Raw genomic sequence first — 15,513 nt, forward strand, 5'->3', positions numbered from 1 at the left:
AGCACAGCGTGGGAGGCCACAGGGCATCCTTCCTGCAGGTGGGCCTGTTGAGCAGGGCTCCGACACCCTGGACACAGCCTCTGCTTGCCTCTGGACTCCTGGGACCCTCTCTGAAGGCCTCCGTCTGACTCTGTGTCTCTGTATCGCTCCCAGGGGGTGGCCCACCACCTGACACCTCTCCACTGCCTCTTCTGGAGTAACTCCTTTTTCCCCAGAAATTATTCCACTGCATGACTCACCAAGCACCTCCCAGCGTGGGCCCAGGATTGGACTTCTTGGGCTCAGCCCTAATTGACAATTGTTTGAGATTGACCTGGGGCTTTGGCCTGCATGGAGCTCAGTCCATGCAGGGTGAGAGTCTTAGTGTGTGGACACGGGCCTGAAGCTCCTCTTCCTCTTCTGTTGGCTGCCTCCATCTCCCAGGACTTCCTTCCCCTGCCCGTTGGCCACGTGTAAGCAGGTGACAGTGAGGTGATGTGGGAAGCAGAGAGACTGCATGATTTGAGCCAGGGCCCTGCCCTTCTCTGCCCTCACATCTGCTCAGTGTTGTGTGAGCTTGGACAAGGCTGAGCCCCAGCATCTCCTCGAGCAGTCATGGATGGAAAATAATTCTGTTTGTGCGGCACACAGGGGCTGAGGGGAGCCCATATGCATTTGTGGCTCATGCATGGGAAAGTTTGCTCCAGAGCAGTGGCTTCAAGCTTCAGGGGCATCAGAGTCACCTGGAGAACATGTTAAAACACAGATCACCACCTGCAGTCCCAGCACTTTGGAAGGCCGAGGCGGGCAGATCACCTGAGGTTGGGAGTTTGAGACGAGCCTGACCAACATGGAGAAACCCCATCTCCATTAAAAATACAGAATTAACCAGGCGTGGTGGCACATGCCTGTAATCCCAGCTACTCGGGAGGCTGAGGCAGGAGAATCGCTTGAACCCAGGAGGCGGAGGTTGCAGTGAGCTGAGATCATGCCATTGCACTCCAGCCTGGGCAACAAGAGGGAAACTCCATCTCAAAAAACACGCAAAAAAACAAAACCAAAAAACACAAATCGCCGTGCCCCACACCCAGGGTTTCTGAGCTTTTTATTCAGTAGGTCCAGGGCAGGGCCCAAGAATTTGCATTTTTAAGGAGTCTTTGAGTGATGCTGATACTGCTGGTCCCGGTACCACACTTTGAGAACCAGGTAAGGGCAGTGCCCACCCCCACCCTCAAAACCCTGCTGCCTTGTGAGAGCTGGGTATCAAGTGAGGCATTGATTCTCTGGCCCACCATAGGCACTAGACCAGGGGAACCTTCTTCCTAGCTCCATTAGCTATCCCGTCATCCCCAGGTCTGTGTTCCATGTCTGCTAGAATTTTGCTGACACCAGCTGCCTGCCTGTTCCACTTCCCCCATCAATCCGCTATCATGGCAGGTCCACCTGGGCAGTTATTCCTAGAAAAGCTGAGTGGGTGAGTGGAGAGTGAGAACACTGCCCCCATACCTGTCAGGTAACATACCACTGCAATGGGAGACAGCAGGCCCAGCCTCGCAGAATCCTAGTCCGAGGGGTCTGATTGCAAAGGCTTGCGTTCTGTTTCCATCCCAGATTTTCAAACAGCCCAAAGGGACAGACTATGGAAAGTGGCCTCCAAGGTCAGTGAGGACCCACTTCCAGTGGGCCTGGCCTCTTAGGGGTAAGTCCTGCTGTCTGTGGGAAGGCCCCACCGTGTCAGGAAGGGGATGCACATGATGTCGCGGCATGAGCTCAGGTCATTTCAAAGGCTGCAGTCAGAACCCAAGCTCCTGATAAGAGGCAGCTGTGTGCCCACAGCATCTTGTCCATCTTGCTCGGTGGGTGGGGCTGCAGGGTAGGCCAGCCTGGTGGGCAGGCAGAATTCCCCTACATCAGGTCAACCCTCATGGAACCCCTGGGCTGGATACCAGGGAAGAAACAGCTGAGCAGAACTTGGCTCCTGCTCTCAGAGAGTTTGCCATCAGCCAAAAGTCAAGTTTGGAATCAACCCTGTTACAGTCCAGGCAAAGACGCATCACCGACCCTTAAACCCAGCTGTGATGCCCCGCAAGAACCCCCGAGCCACACAGCTGACTGTCTGGCAGCTTGCTTGACTCTACAGAAAGGCCTTTGGGCACCCCCTGTTATCACCTCTTCTTTTACAGACAGTGAGATGGAGGCCTCTAGAACAGAGGTCTGTGTCCCAGCCACACTTTCAGTCACAAGCTCCAGGAACTGCGGCTTATGCTTTTGCTGTCCCAGCCCATTGGAAGGTCACTGAGCGGGCAGTGACTTCCCACCACCTGGCTTTGTTGCCTCGGTGGCATTGCACAAGCCCAGGCTGCTGATTTCCCCTTCAGAGAAGAGCATCCTAATTCAAACCATCCCAGACCCCATGTGTTTCTGCACTTTGCTGTGATGCAAACCTCGGCCTGAGAGAGTCTCCTGTTACCTTTGCTTGTGTCAGGAATGTGGGGTCTGTCCCCTGTCCCCTCCCCCTGTTGTACTGTAACCATCTCAGCAAAAACAGGCTAATTTATGGTCATTTCCAAACAAGACACACACAGTGACCTCTCTCATGCTTCCAGCCTAGCTAGAGGGAGAAAAATGAAACGGTTGTCAACAGTCCAGAGAAAAGAGGAAAGAACTCATAACCGGAGCCTGGGGCTGGGGCACAGATGTTTCTGTTTGGAGGTGCAGACAAGAAATTGAAAATGTAATTCCAGCTGGGTATGGTGCCTTCGAGGGGCTGAGGCAGAGCACCCGCCTCCCTCAGCTACCTTCACTGCCTGCGAAACCTCCCGTTCAACTTCCATGCTGACACCGTTTTGCCCAGGCTCCCTGTCCATAGTGCCTCCCACCCATCACAGGAGCATTCTCTGGGTGCTGTCACTCCCCACTGTCCATGCCAGCCCTCTTCCAATGCCCTGCCCCCCACACACACCTGCCCTGTGCTGGCTCTGCAGTCATCAAGCTGTGTGAGCTCCAGAAGGTCTGCTGCTTCTCCCCGCCTTAGTTTCCCCATCTGTCCCTGGGATCTAAGAATCCCTCTCTTGAGCTGCTGTGAGGTTGAGAGAAGAGCTGTGGAAGCACTCGATTTCCTGTGAGTCTCAGTGGCCTCTGGCCATGCCTTGGGGAGGAGGAGGAATCAGGTGGTGGCAAGTTGGGCCAGGGCTCAGGAGCAGGCAGAGAGGAGAGGGCAAGGCAGGGCTTTGAAATGTGAGCGAGGACCGTGGTTTCCCTGCTGAGTGCCTGGGAGGGCGGGGCCACTCCCTAAGCAGGCATCCAGGAGGAGCAGCTGGCCTGGGGGGTCGTGTTCATGCAGCGGCACCCCCACCTGCCACCTCCACCTGGAGCCCAGGCTTCAGGCGCTGGTGAAACCAGCTTTGCCTTGGAGCCTGGCCTGGGTGCTGACGGGGACCCATGGCTGGCCTGGCAGTCAGAGAACACTTCTGCAAAGAGGAATCTGGATCTGATCCTGCAGAATGGCGGACTGGGCAGGGCCCAGCAGGGGTTAAGGCCCAGGGGTGAGGGATACCCACGTGGCTCATCCTGGAGCTGCTCCCCATTCCGAATGGCTGGAGCTTGGGAATGGAAACTTTCACACAGGCCTATTTGTCTGGAGATACAAAGTGTGCAAGAGTCCCTGCATGATTTTCTACCAGTCAGGAGCTTTGAACTCAGGCCTGCTGTCTTGTGCTGGCTGACACAGGCTCTATGAGGCATCTTTTTTCCCCATGAAAAACAGAGGGTTCATCAACGTTGAAAAGCTGTTAAGGCAGGTAACCACCCCTCTGTTGCAGTGATGCCTCTCGGGGGACAGGGCCTTATTTTCCGCCATGAAGTGCGTTTCTCTGTGATTTTGAGTTGACTTGAACCCCAGGGACCATAGTGTTTTTACAGAGCCAGTGGTCTCAACGGGATGATTTTGTGCCCCTGGGGTTATTTGGCAATGTCTGAGGACATTTTTAGTCATTTCAGCCCTGGGAGAGGATGCTAAACATTTCACAATGCACACGACAGCCCCCACAACAAAGAGTTACTGAGCCAAAATGCCTAAGGTACGAGGATGAGAGACCTGGCTGTAAACTGGCTGGCTGTCAGCCGCCTCCCGCATTAGCACTGATGAGTGAGTCTGGAACTGTGATTCTGTGTCTTCTGCTCCTCAGGGGTGTTTCCATTTCATCCCTCCCCTTTCTGTGCCTGTCCGCAGTTGTTGGTTGCATATGCAGAGCCCTTTTTACTTGTCCTTGTAATTGACTCACAAGCTTTCAGAACCATTCCAATCGGGGAACGATTCGATTCATCGCCTACACAGGCACAACATGTGTCTTGGCTCGGCCCTTTTGATTTTTAAAATGTCTCTGCTTTGATTTTCTATTGTAATTGCAAACTGCTTCCCTGTGGTATTTCTAGTACTCTCCCTGCATTTGCACCTGTTGGCTGGATGGAGACGGTTGGTTATGTCTATAGAAAACCTCAAAACCAAGCCCAAACTCAACAGCCTGATAGTAAGACTCAGCCACTGTGGTGACACAGATGTTGTCTAGTGGCAGATGAGTGTGACTCACCCCTGCACTGAAGCAGCTTGCCAGGATTCAAGGAATTTGTAAATTGGGAGCTCATAGGAGGTACTTCAGTCTTTCTGAGTGGGGAGGGTAAAGGTTTGGAAGGATAGAGAGGGGTGGGGTGAAGGGACCTGGGGACCAGGCTGAGAGCAGGCGCGTTGCTGTCCTTCCTGCCTCCCTTCTGCCACCCTCTGGGAGTCTGGATTCAGGATGTGTTCCTTGGTGTCCAAGATTTCAATGCTTACCCACAAATCTTAATAGAACAATAAAAGCTTTTTAATGACACACTCCAAACTGCAAAGATGATGAACAGAACAAGAAAATTGAAACTCTCAAACCCTCATTGTGTGGCTGCAGATTGCTAAGGTGCTTTTAACCCAGCAGACGTAATAGATGAACTCAGTACCCAGGAACGGGGGTCAGCACAATGCCTTCCCAGCCTGCTTACCTCCAGAACCTGCTCAGTTGTGTCAGCCAGAGCAGTGGCCATTTTCCTGCTGGTTGGACCTATATTAGCTACTACAGGACATCATCAGACTCCACCTCCAAATAGTATCAGCAGTGGGCACTCATCGCCGAGGAGCAGTCTAACTTCGCCAAGCCAAGCCAGTTTGTCTCCAAATACAGCCCCAGTGTCTCTTACATGAGCAGTGAAGATGAATGCTATGATGCGGATAAATTCCATCAAACTAGCTCAACCCCAAAACCCAATAGACTCCTCTGGATCTGCTTGACACACAGAAGCCCTGTAAATAGTCTGAAGCATTTGGGTAGTGTAGAAGCACTTAATTCTTCTACATCCGATGGAACAAGTGCTGATGCTGGTCTTTTCACTTCAAAACGATTGAGGAAGGGGAGGTGGGGTTGTGGATGAACGTGAGAGTGTTATCGTGCACCTCTTGTCACAAGTTAGACTGGGAATGGATCTCACTAAGGTAGTTCTTTCAGTATTTATTCTTAAAGTATCTCTTTTAAAAATGTATGCAGATATTTTTGCACACCAGATCTGTTTCTAAGCATTTATGACCAGAAGGATCCCAGGAACTGAATGGTTCAGGTGGTAAAAGGGTCACTCTCAGCCTTTCATGCTGGCAGAAAAGGATTGGTTGCCAAAAGGCCATACAAGCCGATTTTGGGTGAGATCTTTCAGCATCACTGGACATCAGCAAATGACACAGAGGAGGATGCGGAGAAAGTTTTGGACACAGTTGCCCCAAACAGTGTAACATTCCTGGCTGAGCGTGTTTTCCAGCATCCACCCATTTCAACCTTTTATGCCAAGTATTTTAACAAGAAGATACAACTCAGCATTCCTATTTGGACAAATCAAAATTTCTTGGATTGTTGACTAGGGAGCACAATGTAGGGCAGGATTGCATATTGTGTCTTGACTAGGATGAATGTGACATCCTTACATTCCCCGATGGTATGCACGATCTATCCTCACAGTGCCCTGGGCAGAGCTAGGAGGAGAATGCAATATTAATTGTTCCAAATGGGCTGTATGCAAATATCTTCCACACCAAACCTTTCTAGGGGAGCAAGAAGCACAGAATTGCCATGAAGACTTTTTCCTCCAAATGACAAGAAATCTTTCTGCTCATTCGAAGGGAAATGGAGTGGTGTAAAGTATTCAAAGTATGCAAGGGGAAAATCCAGTCTTTACAGATACCAAGAAGTTGTCTGTAACCAAGAGGGAAGTGAGTTGGAAGAACAAGGTGAGTATGAAGCTTGCTGCCTTTACAAGGGACACTTTCAACCTAAAAATCAGAGACTTTGATGCGGCAATTGAAGGAAAGCACTGACTTGAGGAAAGACAAAGAGCCTAAGCCTAGGAAAGGAAGAGAGAGATTCAGTGGAAGTTTAGGCTATGTCATAAACATGGGCAACAGTGGGTTGAGGATGAACCATTGACTGAAAACTCTTGGTGGTTCCAAGCCTTCTGTTGGAAAATGCAACTGTGTTACTTTGGGAGAACCTGTTCACACCCTTCTCATTGCAGTTCCAATGTCAGGAATCCTAGACTTTCTAGATGTAGATGTACAATTCAGTTGAAGTGAGAAAAGCTTTCCCTTTTTATTCCTCTGTGGCAGATCTTCTTCAATCCTGAAGAAAATCTTCAGGTTTTGAAAACATGATGTCTGTTCCCTGCCCAAACCTCATACTTGGAAAAGCATTTATGAATTCCAGCCTCAAACTCTGCACTGTAGAACTGCTGGGAGATATTCAACATCTGTTCCCTAGTTCATATATAGTCTTAGGATATCTGTAAATGTATAATATACCTAGTGCCAGATTTTATGTAAACACTCCATCTGCTATAAATTTGATTCCTCTGAGTGTTTTTAGAAAAGTAGCACCATGTGTTAAAATCAAGTGCTAGGACATGTCATGGTCTCACCTACAGTAACTTTCGTTTTGTAACTAAACTGTTATTCAGTTGTCTCTAACCCTGGGGCACAATTTAGTTATACTCTGTGCTTCTTCAGGTTAAAACAAAACAAAACAAAAAACTGTCATGTTACTATAGTGCTCACAGCCGTTCACTGCCTTTCTTTGGCTCTCAGTAAAGCCCAGAACCCTTACAAGGTCATGCCAGCTTCCTGGCCCCTCCCCACCCTTTCCCCCCATTGTTCTGCACTCAGCCATACCTAGGACTGCACAGGTGCCTCTAAAGTGCTAACCACTGGGCCCCACTGGAGAGCGGCTGGTCCACGTGTGTGGATCATTCATGTCAGTGGAGGGCCTCAGTGGAGGGCCCAGTGATGCCAGGCACAAAGTAGGTTGTGGTAGAAAAGAATGCATCACCTGCCACCTGGCCTCTCCATTGCTCTCTGGGGCCCTGGGTGTATTTGTGTTCCGTAAGAGACTGGTGTGTGGGTTTGTGTGTGAATCTGGAGGGGTGAGATGAACAGGATAGAAACTGAACTATTCAAAGCCTCCAAGACAAAACCTTCAGGAAGTGGAGGCAAGAGATGGGCTCTCATCTGGGACCCCGAAGCTTGATCTCTCTTTGTCTCTCTCCTCACTCTACGCTTAGGTGGAAGGGGGCATCAGTGAACTGGAACGGCTCAGACCCCATCCTGTGACCGTTGGATGTGGGTAAACCCTGTAGTCCACCATTCATCACCTCATCACCGAGGATGACAGCTGAACCCCAGGCCTCTGGGGCAAGTCTCATGCAACCCCAACCTGGGACAGCGTGGCTGCAGAAGCATCCAGAGCCTCCCTGCCCCTTCCATGAAGGGCCCACCCAGGACTGTGCTGGGGACCCAGTGTGTTGCTGTGTCCCCTCCCAGCTGAGCTGTGACTGCTGAGTACTGGAAGGAGGTTGCCAGGATCTCTGCTGCCTTTGTCTGCATCCCTCCCTTGCTCCCCGCTGGGTGGTCCCTCGCCCAGGCCTCCGATGTGGTTGGCCCCAGGGACTCATTATTTCTGGTAGCTGGCTTTCTATAAAACGAGTCAAACCCATGTCAAGGGCCCAGACTCATTTGTTCCATAGCTGCAAAGAGCGTGGTGTGCACTGTCTGTGCTGATCATGGCTGGTGTGGGGAAGGTGGTGGGTGATTCGCCCAGAGCCCGCGTGGGGCCCCAGGAGAATGGAGGTGGACCTGGATGGTAGGCTGGACCTGGCCAAGTAGATATGGGAAAAGAGCCTTCTGAGAAGGAGGGACCTCTTGGCCATGGGGGGACAATAGGACAGGGATAAACAGAGGGACTGGGGACTGGGTGTGGTCCCTGGTCCCTGTAGGGTAGCATGTGGGGAGAGGGCTGACTGAAAATGTGGGTGGGCAGAGCCTGAGGAGCCCTCACATTCCAGAACAAAGATGGCATAAGTTGGAATAGGAAAAGTGCGATAATCACTTATGAAGGGGAAATAGTAGTCTGAACCTTGTTTGTTCCATTCATTGATATTCCACCAGTTTCAAAAAGAAGATGAGAATGTGCAAAAGTGCAATGGCATGCTGATGAAGAAGCGGGTGGGGAGAGAGGTTGTGTGAAAAGCACAGTGAAGGACTCCTCTGCAGTGGTTCATAAGAACCGGATGGATGCAGGAGCCCAGGGGCAGAGCACTAGCCTCTCAGGGTTTCTATCACATTGAAGGCTGCCATCCCTGTACCCCACCCTGTCTGCCCAGTGAGTGCTGTAGTTGGGACTATGAGGGGGCTGTGCAGAGGTAGGTGTGTACACACAGGAAGCAGGGGATGCACCCCTTCTGTGTCTGCTCTGGCCCAGGGAGAAGCCTAGGAGAGCCACCAGCACCGGACAGCAGCCTGTCCCCAGCTTCCATGTGCCCCTGGGGCTCAGGACACAAGCAGTTCAGGGCTGTGTCCCGCTGTAGGAGACCCCTTTTATTTTAGGTGCCAGGGGGGTAAAACTGGCATTTGGGTGGTGACAACGAAAGCCATTTGTCTTGTGTTCTTGTGGATGGGAAATGTGTAGAGGCCTGACTGTTGGTCTTTGGGGAGAGGCAGGCTGAGAGCCAGTCAGGCTGGGAGGGAAGTGGGAGGGTAGGGACTGCTCTGTCCAGGCTGTGCCGAGGCCCCGGTGGGGTTTGCTATGTAAACTCCAGCAGCCATTCACAGCAGGCTTCCAGCAGAAATGCTTCCTATATATCCCTGAAATGTTTATGCATTTGTTTTCCTTGGCCAGGGACAGGGCGCTCCAGCTGAGCACCCGGACAGAGGAAATCGGTTTCCCAGCAGCAGCCTTGTTTATCAGCCTGGGAAGGAAAAGTGTGTCTTTTCAATGAAGCTCACTTAACCTCCTGACCAAGGTCCCTTTGGCAGGGCTGGAGAAAACAAACTATTCCCAGTGTGGCTTGAGAAGACCATTTCCAACAAATTACAAACCTGCTTCTCTAGAAGCCAGGTACATTGTGCAGTTTGACATTCCTTGCCTAGGTTTTCCTGGAATGGAAGATGAGCACAGCCCAGCACCACGCTCCCCCAGACCCAGATGCTGGGGCAAGTCCATGGTGGTGCCACCAAGCCTGCAGGAATGCAATACAGGCCCCTGACTCCTCACCCGTGGGCAGTCTCCATCCAAGGGGCAGAGTTTTCTAGGGAGACTGTGGGTGGGCTTCAGAGTGTCCAGAGCCGCCCAGATTATGTGAAAGTTTCCCCTCCCCTTGCAGTGGTCATTTTGGGAGAAGGAGTTGTGGTTAGCTTTTGTCACCTTTCCACCTTGCACTTGGAGTCCTCCCCAGATGCCCAAGCTGGCTGTAGCTCCTCTGGGGAGGAGGGGCAGGGCAGCAAGGTCTTAATCTGTCCTGCAGCGGTGCTGGGTGTTGCTGTGGGCCCTCTGGTGAGCACATAGGAAGTGCTAGCCGCCTCTTTTGTGAGGGGGCTTCCCGCTGCTAAGGACTGCCTCACATCAGCTGATACCCTCTCCAACTGCTGCTATGGCAGCTCTCCAGCCCCTCTGCCAGAGCCAACCTCTCCTCTACCACCTTTATGGAAGACCTGACTCTTCCTTCTGCAGGATCCACACTTGAACTGTGCAAAGCACCAACATATCATTGCCTCCCAAATCCTGGAGATCCCCCGCTCAGCCCATCTCCTGCCCCGCCACCTGTTAGGAGCTCCTCACCTTTAACCCTCCCCACTCCATGTGAGTGTCCCACACCTTGGGGGGCACACATCAAGCTTTCAGGCAGTCTCCTTGAAGCCTCCCTCACTTGGCTTTAGGAGTAGAGATTCACCCTGTCTTCTCCCCATGGCTAGGGGAAGGGGACCCAGGGACCCCAGCACACTGATGCTTCTCTCCAGCGACATCCTCACTAGCCCCTGACCTCTTCGACTGCCAGCCCAATACTTTCTTCATCCTCTCTCGTGGTGGGAGGACCGTTCACAGCACTCTCCCTATTGGTTCTACATAGAGGGAGCACCTGTCAGAAGAGCGGTTTCCAGAACTGCAAGAATTCCCTGGGGGTCAGAGCTGGACCAGGGCTTGGAGGGGCGTAGGAGGCTGTCCTAAGGCAAGGTTTGTCCAGACTCCACCTGACTGCTCCCCAGGGTCTCCATGTCTGAGCCCAAAGGGAACACAGGGATGGGGGCAGGACCCAGCCCATCCAGAGCTCCAGCCCTGGGAGAGGAGCAGCAGCGCCCCTGCCCCCATGAGGGCCGGAGCTGGTGAAGTCTCAGAGAGGCTTCCACAGGCCCTAGGCTCTGCTAAGCAAGGGTGGCACAGCAGGACATCTCTGCCCTCGTCCGGATTCACCACTCAAAGTGCTGTCCTCAGACCAGCAGCAGCAGCATCGCCTGATGTTCGGGCTTAGAAATGCGGACTCAGGCTGTGCCCAGAACTAGTGGATCAGAGTCTGTGCTTTCACAAATCCTCAGTTGAATCTGAGTTCAAGTTTTAAAGCCCTGCTCTGCAGGCTGTCATTTTGTGGGGAGACAGTGTGAAATGCACAAGTAGCCTCCAAAATGAACTACTGAAGTTCATGTGTAGGAGGCACTGGTGGGCACGTGAGGAAAAAGCTGCATCAGATCCCAGGCCTGAGTGCAGCCCTAACTCCCCTGCTTCCTGCCTCTGGGGCCTTGAGCACTTGACTCAAGCTCACTGGGCCTCAGTTTCCTCATCTGTAGAATTGCAACCTCCTAGGGCTGGGATGAGGATTAAGTGAGTTACTACATGGTGCAGTGCTTAGAACAGGGCCTGGCACAGCACCAGGACTCAGTAAATGTTGGCTTCTAATATTTCCAATGAGATAGGAGGTGGCATCTCATCCAGGTGTTGGAGGATGAGCAGGGTTTTAACAAGTGGAGAAGTGGATGGAAGATCATTCCAGCTGAGAGGAACAGTGAAAGCAGAGAGACCAGGGAAGTCCTTGATGTCTGCGGGTCTCCTCTGGGGTGACCACGGTGTGGGAGGCCCAGAGCAGTATGAGTGGAGGCAAAGAGCAGGAGAGGGCCTCAGACGATGGTCTGGGGCTGGGACATTTTCCTGGGAGAGGAGAACTTCTCAGTGTGCTGCTTCAGACCTCTCTCTCCCTGGCAGGAGGGTGGGGTGTGGGGCAGAGGCTGAGAGCACATTGAGGGGATGGAAGTGAAAGATGGCTGGTGGCCTTTGCTACTGGAGGCCCAGTGGACCATCCTTACATGGCCACTGAGCTCTTAGGGGATCCTAAAATTTGCAGGAGGCAGTCAGGCTGCCAAGTCTATTTGCAGGTATTTCTCTACCCACCACAGTCCGCCCTACTCCCTAATCATGCACTAATCCTCATGGGGCGGTAGGAGCTTTAATTACCAGGCAAAAATGCCAGGCATTTGCGATAATAGAGATTGCTTAATGCAAACTCCAGGATGAGGGGGTGGGCTGATAGGTGGGTGGGGGAGGGGCCAGGCAGAACGCTGCTGTAATGCCTGCGCGTGTGCTCCTGGCAGACCTGTTATGCAGACCTATTATTCACAGAGAGGGATCAGGACCCTGCTGGTCAAGGGCCAGTGGCTACCAATGCCCGTGGGTGGCCTTTCCTGCCCTTCCTTTTCACACCATCTTCCAGACTGCGGCGCTTCCTTCCTTTCTCCTGCTCACTTTCCCGCAAAATATCCATCCATCCTGTGTCCTGTTCCTCCAAGAAGTCAGTGAAGGCCTTCTTCATACAGATGGGGAAACCGAGGCCCAGACAGGAATCGTTAAGAGCCCTCCTGGGCATTTCTTTTCCACAGGGGTCTCTTGGAGACCAGACCACCAGATGGTCTTGGGGCTGGATGGAATAAATCTGATGGGGGGTGGGGGTGATTCCAACCTGCCTCCCTTTTTGCCTCCCCTTCTGCTTTCCCCTCCAGCCCCACACTTCACCCACCACAGACCTCAGCAGCCTCTTCCCCAGCTGCCCCTGGCTGCCTGCAGCCTTCCCTGGTGTTCTTTGATTCACCTGGGTCCTTGCCCTCTGGCTCCCCATGTCCATCGGTCAAATCCTACCCATCCCACAAGGCCAGCTCCAAGGCCCCTCCTCTAAGAAGGCCTCTTGGATTATCCAGCTGAAAGTTTAAGTCCTCCCCTCTGAGTGCCCACAGGACTCAATCACCTCCTCTTTCACAAGCCTAGGTCTTAATAGTTAGAAAGTGTTGATCACCTGGCCACAGGTTCCTCTGTTGTCCCATATACACAAGCAAACACACAAACACATGTACACACACCCCTGTACACCTCTAGTGCTGTTTCCTTACCCCTGGGCCCGGGGCTCCTTCCTCCCTCCCTCCCTCCCCCGTGGGAGGACAAGCCCAAAGCTCCTTCTGCCCACTTTGAGGCCCCTCCCCTGCTCACACCCACTCCAGGCAGAAAGGCTCGGCAGCTGGGTGTCAGGGTGGGAAGGTGCTGCCTGAGGCTTCAAACCGTTGGTTCCAGGTGCGGCTTTGAGATTAAACCTGGCGCCTTTCCTGTGGCCCTTGATAAGGGCGATCCTGGGTGTTTATCTGGCATTTTCTGCTTAAGGGCTGTCTGAGGTTCAGCAAAGTCCCACCTCCCTCTGCGATAAGTACAGCACTCGCGGTTCCACCTCCCTGTGACTGCTCTGTGGGGAGCCCAGGGTTGGCACCATCCCTGGGCTTGCCCTTCCCCTCCCCAGCACAAGGACTGACCCTGAAGAGTGCTATTAATAATTATATCAGGACAGTCTCGTAATCAAGAACTGCCATACACAGGAACTGTAGTCTGAGGGAGGATTGTTCTGTTACTGATTGATCTCCCACCACCCTGCCCTTCAAACTCCAGGCTCAGATCCTTTTTGGATTGTATTTGGGGGATGGAGCTCAGATGAGGGGAATCCTCTTGGTGGGCTGGAGCAGTCGAAAGCTTCTTGAAGGGGGAGAATTGAAACTGGACCCTGAAGTAAAGTGGGTTGGGGGAGGGGCAGAGAGCATTCCAGGTAGGATAAGCAGAGGGTCTGAGTTGTCAGGGGCAAGGGGCCTGGGGACTCTGGAGGTGGTGGGAAAGTTAAGGATGTCAGGGCTGGATCCTGAAGGGCTTTGAATGTCAGGTTAAGGAGCTTGAGCTGTGAGTACTAGGGAGCCATGGAGGGTTTCAGAGCAGGGCAGTGATGGGTCCAAGCTGTTTCGGAAGACTAGTGTGGCAACAAATGTGGAGGACAGATCAGAAGGAAGATGCTAACTTCTTAGCCGGGGCCATGGAGAGGAGGATCGGGTGTGAGAGAGCCTGCTTTCTTTTTTTCTTTTTTTTTTTGAGACAGGGTCATCCAGGCTGGAGGTACAGTGGCACAATCACAGCTCACTGCAGCCTTGAGCTCCTGGGCTCAAGCAGTCCTCCTAAATCAGCTTCCCAAGTAGCTGGGACCACAGGTGTGCACCACCATGCCTCGCTAATTTTTAAATTTATTTAAGTAGAGACAAGGTCTTTCTCTGTTGCCCAGACTGTTCTTGAGCTCCTGAGCTCAAGCAATCCTCCTGTGCTGGCCTCCCAGAGACATCCTGCCTTTTAGAGCTTCAACCAAAGGAGCAAGGTGGTGGGTCCATGAACCTGTACCCAAGTCCCTGCTCTCTTCCCTGCTTCCTGGCAGGCAGATCTCGCCTCCGGCAGCGTTTCCCTCTGCCTACTCCTCTGTCAGCACTGGTGGCTGCAGCTCTCCCGAGAGCATCTTTGCAAAACATCCCTGCCACATGATGAAGGAAGGCTTCCTCTGCCCCCCTGCCTTGGCACGCCATGAAGGAGGGGGCCTCAATTCGAGGAAGTGCCCAGGGCTTTGTTCTGACTCTGGCCATGGCTGGACCCACTGCCTATTGTTTTCCATGCCGTTGGTGACCTTGGGCCAGCTGGACTGGACTGGCTGGCTCCCACCTCCAAGTCAATTGCGGAAGACAGCCTGGCTGGCAGGATGATTTTCAGTCCCTAGGGGGCCTTGAGGAGGGCCCCTGCCCATGGAGAGACTTAGTTTCTCCAGCTCTTGGTGGTCCCAGTTGGCATTATGGAGACTGTTTATCTCCTAGGAACCAGAAATCTCTTATTAGGCAGGAAAGCGAGTTCCCAGCCCCAGAATAGAGACCCATAGCTCTTCCTGTGTCTGCTGTTGTTGTGGGCCCTTGTCCTGGACCTGTGGATCAGGGGCCCGAGTCTGTCTGCCAGTCTCTCTCTCTTGGTTTTGGGGATCCTTGCTGAACCTACCATGGGGTGTGGGCTGTGAGAAAAGGGGCTTGGGTTGGATGATGGAGTGGTTACAAGCTTGTACTGGAATTTGGACCACCTGAGTTTAGATCTTAGCTCCAACCTCTCAGTTGTGTCACCTTAGCTAAGTTACAAAACACACACACACACAGTGACCTTTCTGAGCCTCAGTTCCCTGTCTGTAAAATGGGAATAATAACAGCATAAACTTTATAAGATTGGTGTGAGGATTAAGTGTAAGGTGCCTAGAAGAGTGCCTGGCGCTTCGTAGGTGCCCAGTAAGTGTTGGTTCTTTTGCCATGAGCTGATAGGAGGGTGCAGGGGTTGGGGCAAGTTCACCTCAGTGAGATTCGGGAAGGGTGACCGTATGAGATGCTGTGATGCAGTGAGGCCTTCTGGGCATTGTCTCTGTGTACTGACCCCTGGAAGTCAGTCCCTCCCTGTACCTTTCCAAACCCAGCCCTGAAAGGCAAGGTCCTCTTCTCCTTTCTCTGGCTCTCCAGGCCCCACAGCTGCTCCTGGGTCAGCTTGATAAATGGCTTCTTCTCTGCTTGCCCCCTTAAGGCTGTTCCTCCCCACTCTGGGCTTTGGTTCCCTGCTTGTGAAAGAAGGTGATTGATGAGGAGGCACTGCACAGCGGCTGGGCCAGCATTCCCAGCAGTGACCACTTCTGAGACTGAGATGGAGGGCAACAGGGGCAGACACTGTGTGCAGCCCCTAACGAGCCTGGCACTCACACCTCCCTGGTGACAGATAAAGAAACTGAGGCTCAACAAGCCGGGTGCTTGCTCAGGGCCTGAGGCTAACAGATGGCAGGTGC

At 52.7% G+C, this 15,513-nt stretch overlaps 2 protein-coding genes across 2 annotated transcripts in view; one reads left to right on the plus strand and one right to left on the minus strand.

Moving 5' to 3' along the window:
* Positions 1-8,036, plus strand: part of MINDY4 (MINDY lysine 48 deubiquitinase 4) — a 131,906-nt gene extending 123,870 nt beyond the window's left edge. The window contains exon 19 of the mRNA XM_050783224.1: positions 7,606-8,036. Coding sequence (XP_050639181.1) covers positions 7,606-7,654 — 49 coding nt within the window. The 3' untranslated portion in view covers positions 7,655-8,036. The remainder of the gene's footprint in view (positions 1-7,605) is intronic.
* Positions 1-15,513, minus strand: part of GGCT (gamma-glutamylcyclotransferase) — a 1,150,694-nt gene that overhangs the window by 380,908 nt on the left and 754,273 nt on the right. The window lies entirely within an intron of this gene.

This window comes from Macaca thibetana, chromosome 3 (assembly GCF_024542745.1).
Source record: "Macaca thibetana thibetana isolate TM-01 chromosome 3, ASM2454274v1, whole genome shotgun sequence".
Lineage (NCBI taxonomy): Eukaryota > Metazoa > Chordata > Mammalia > Primates > Cercopithecidae > Macaca > Macaca thibetana.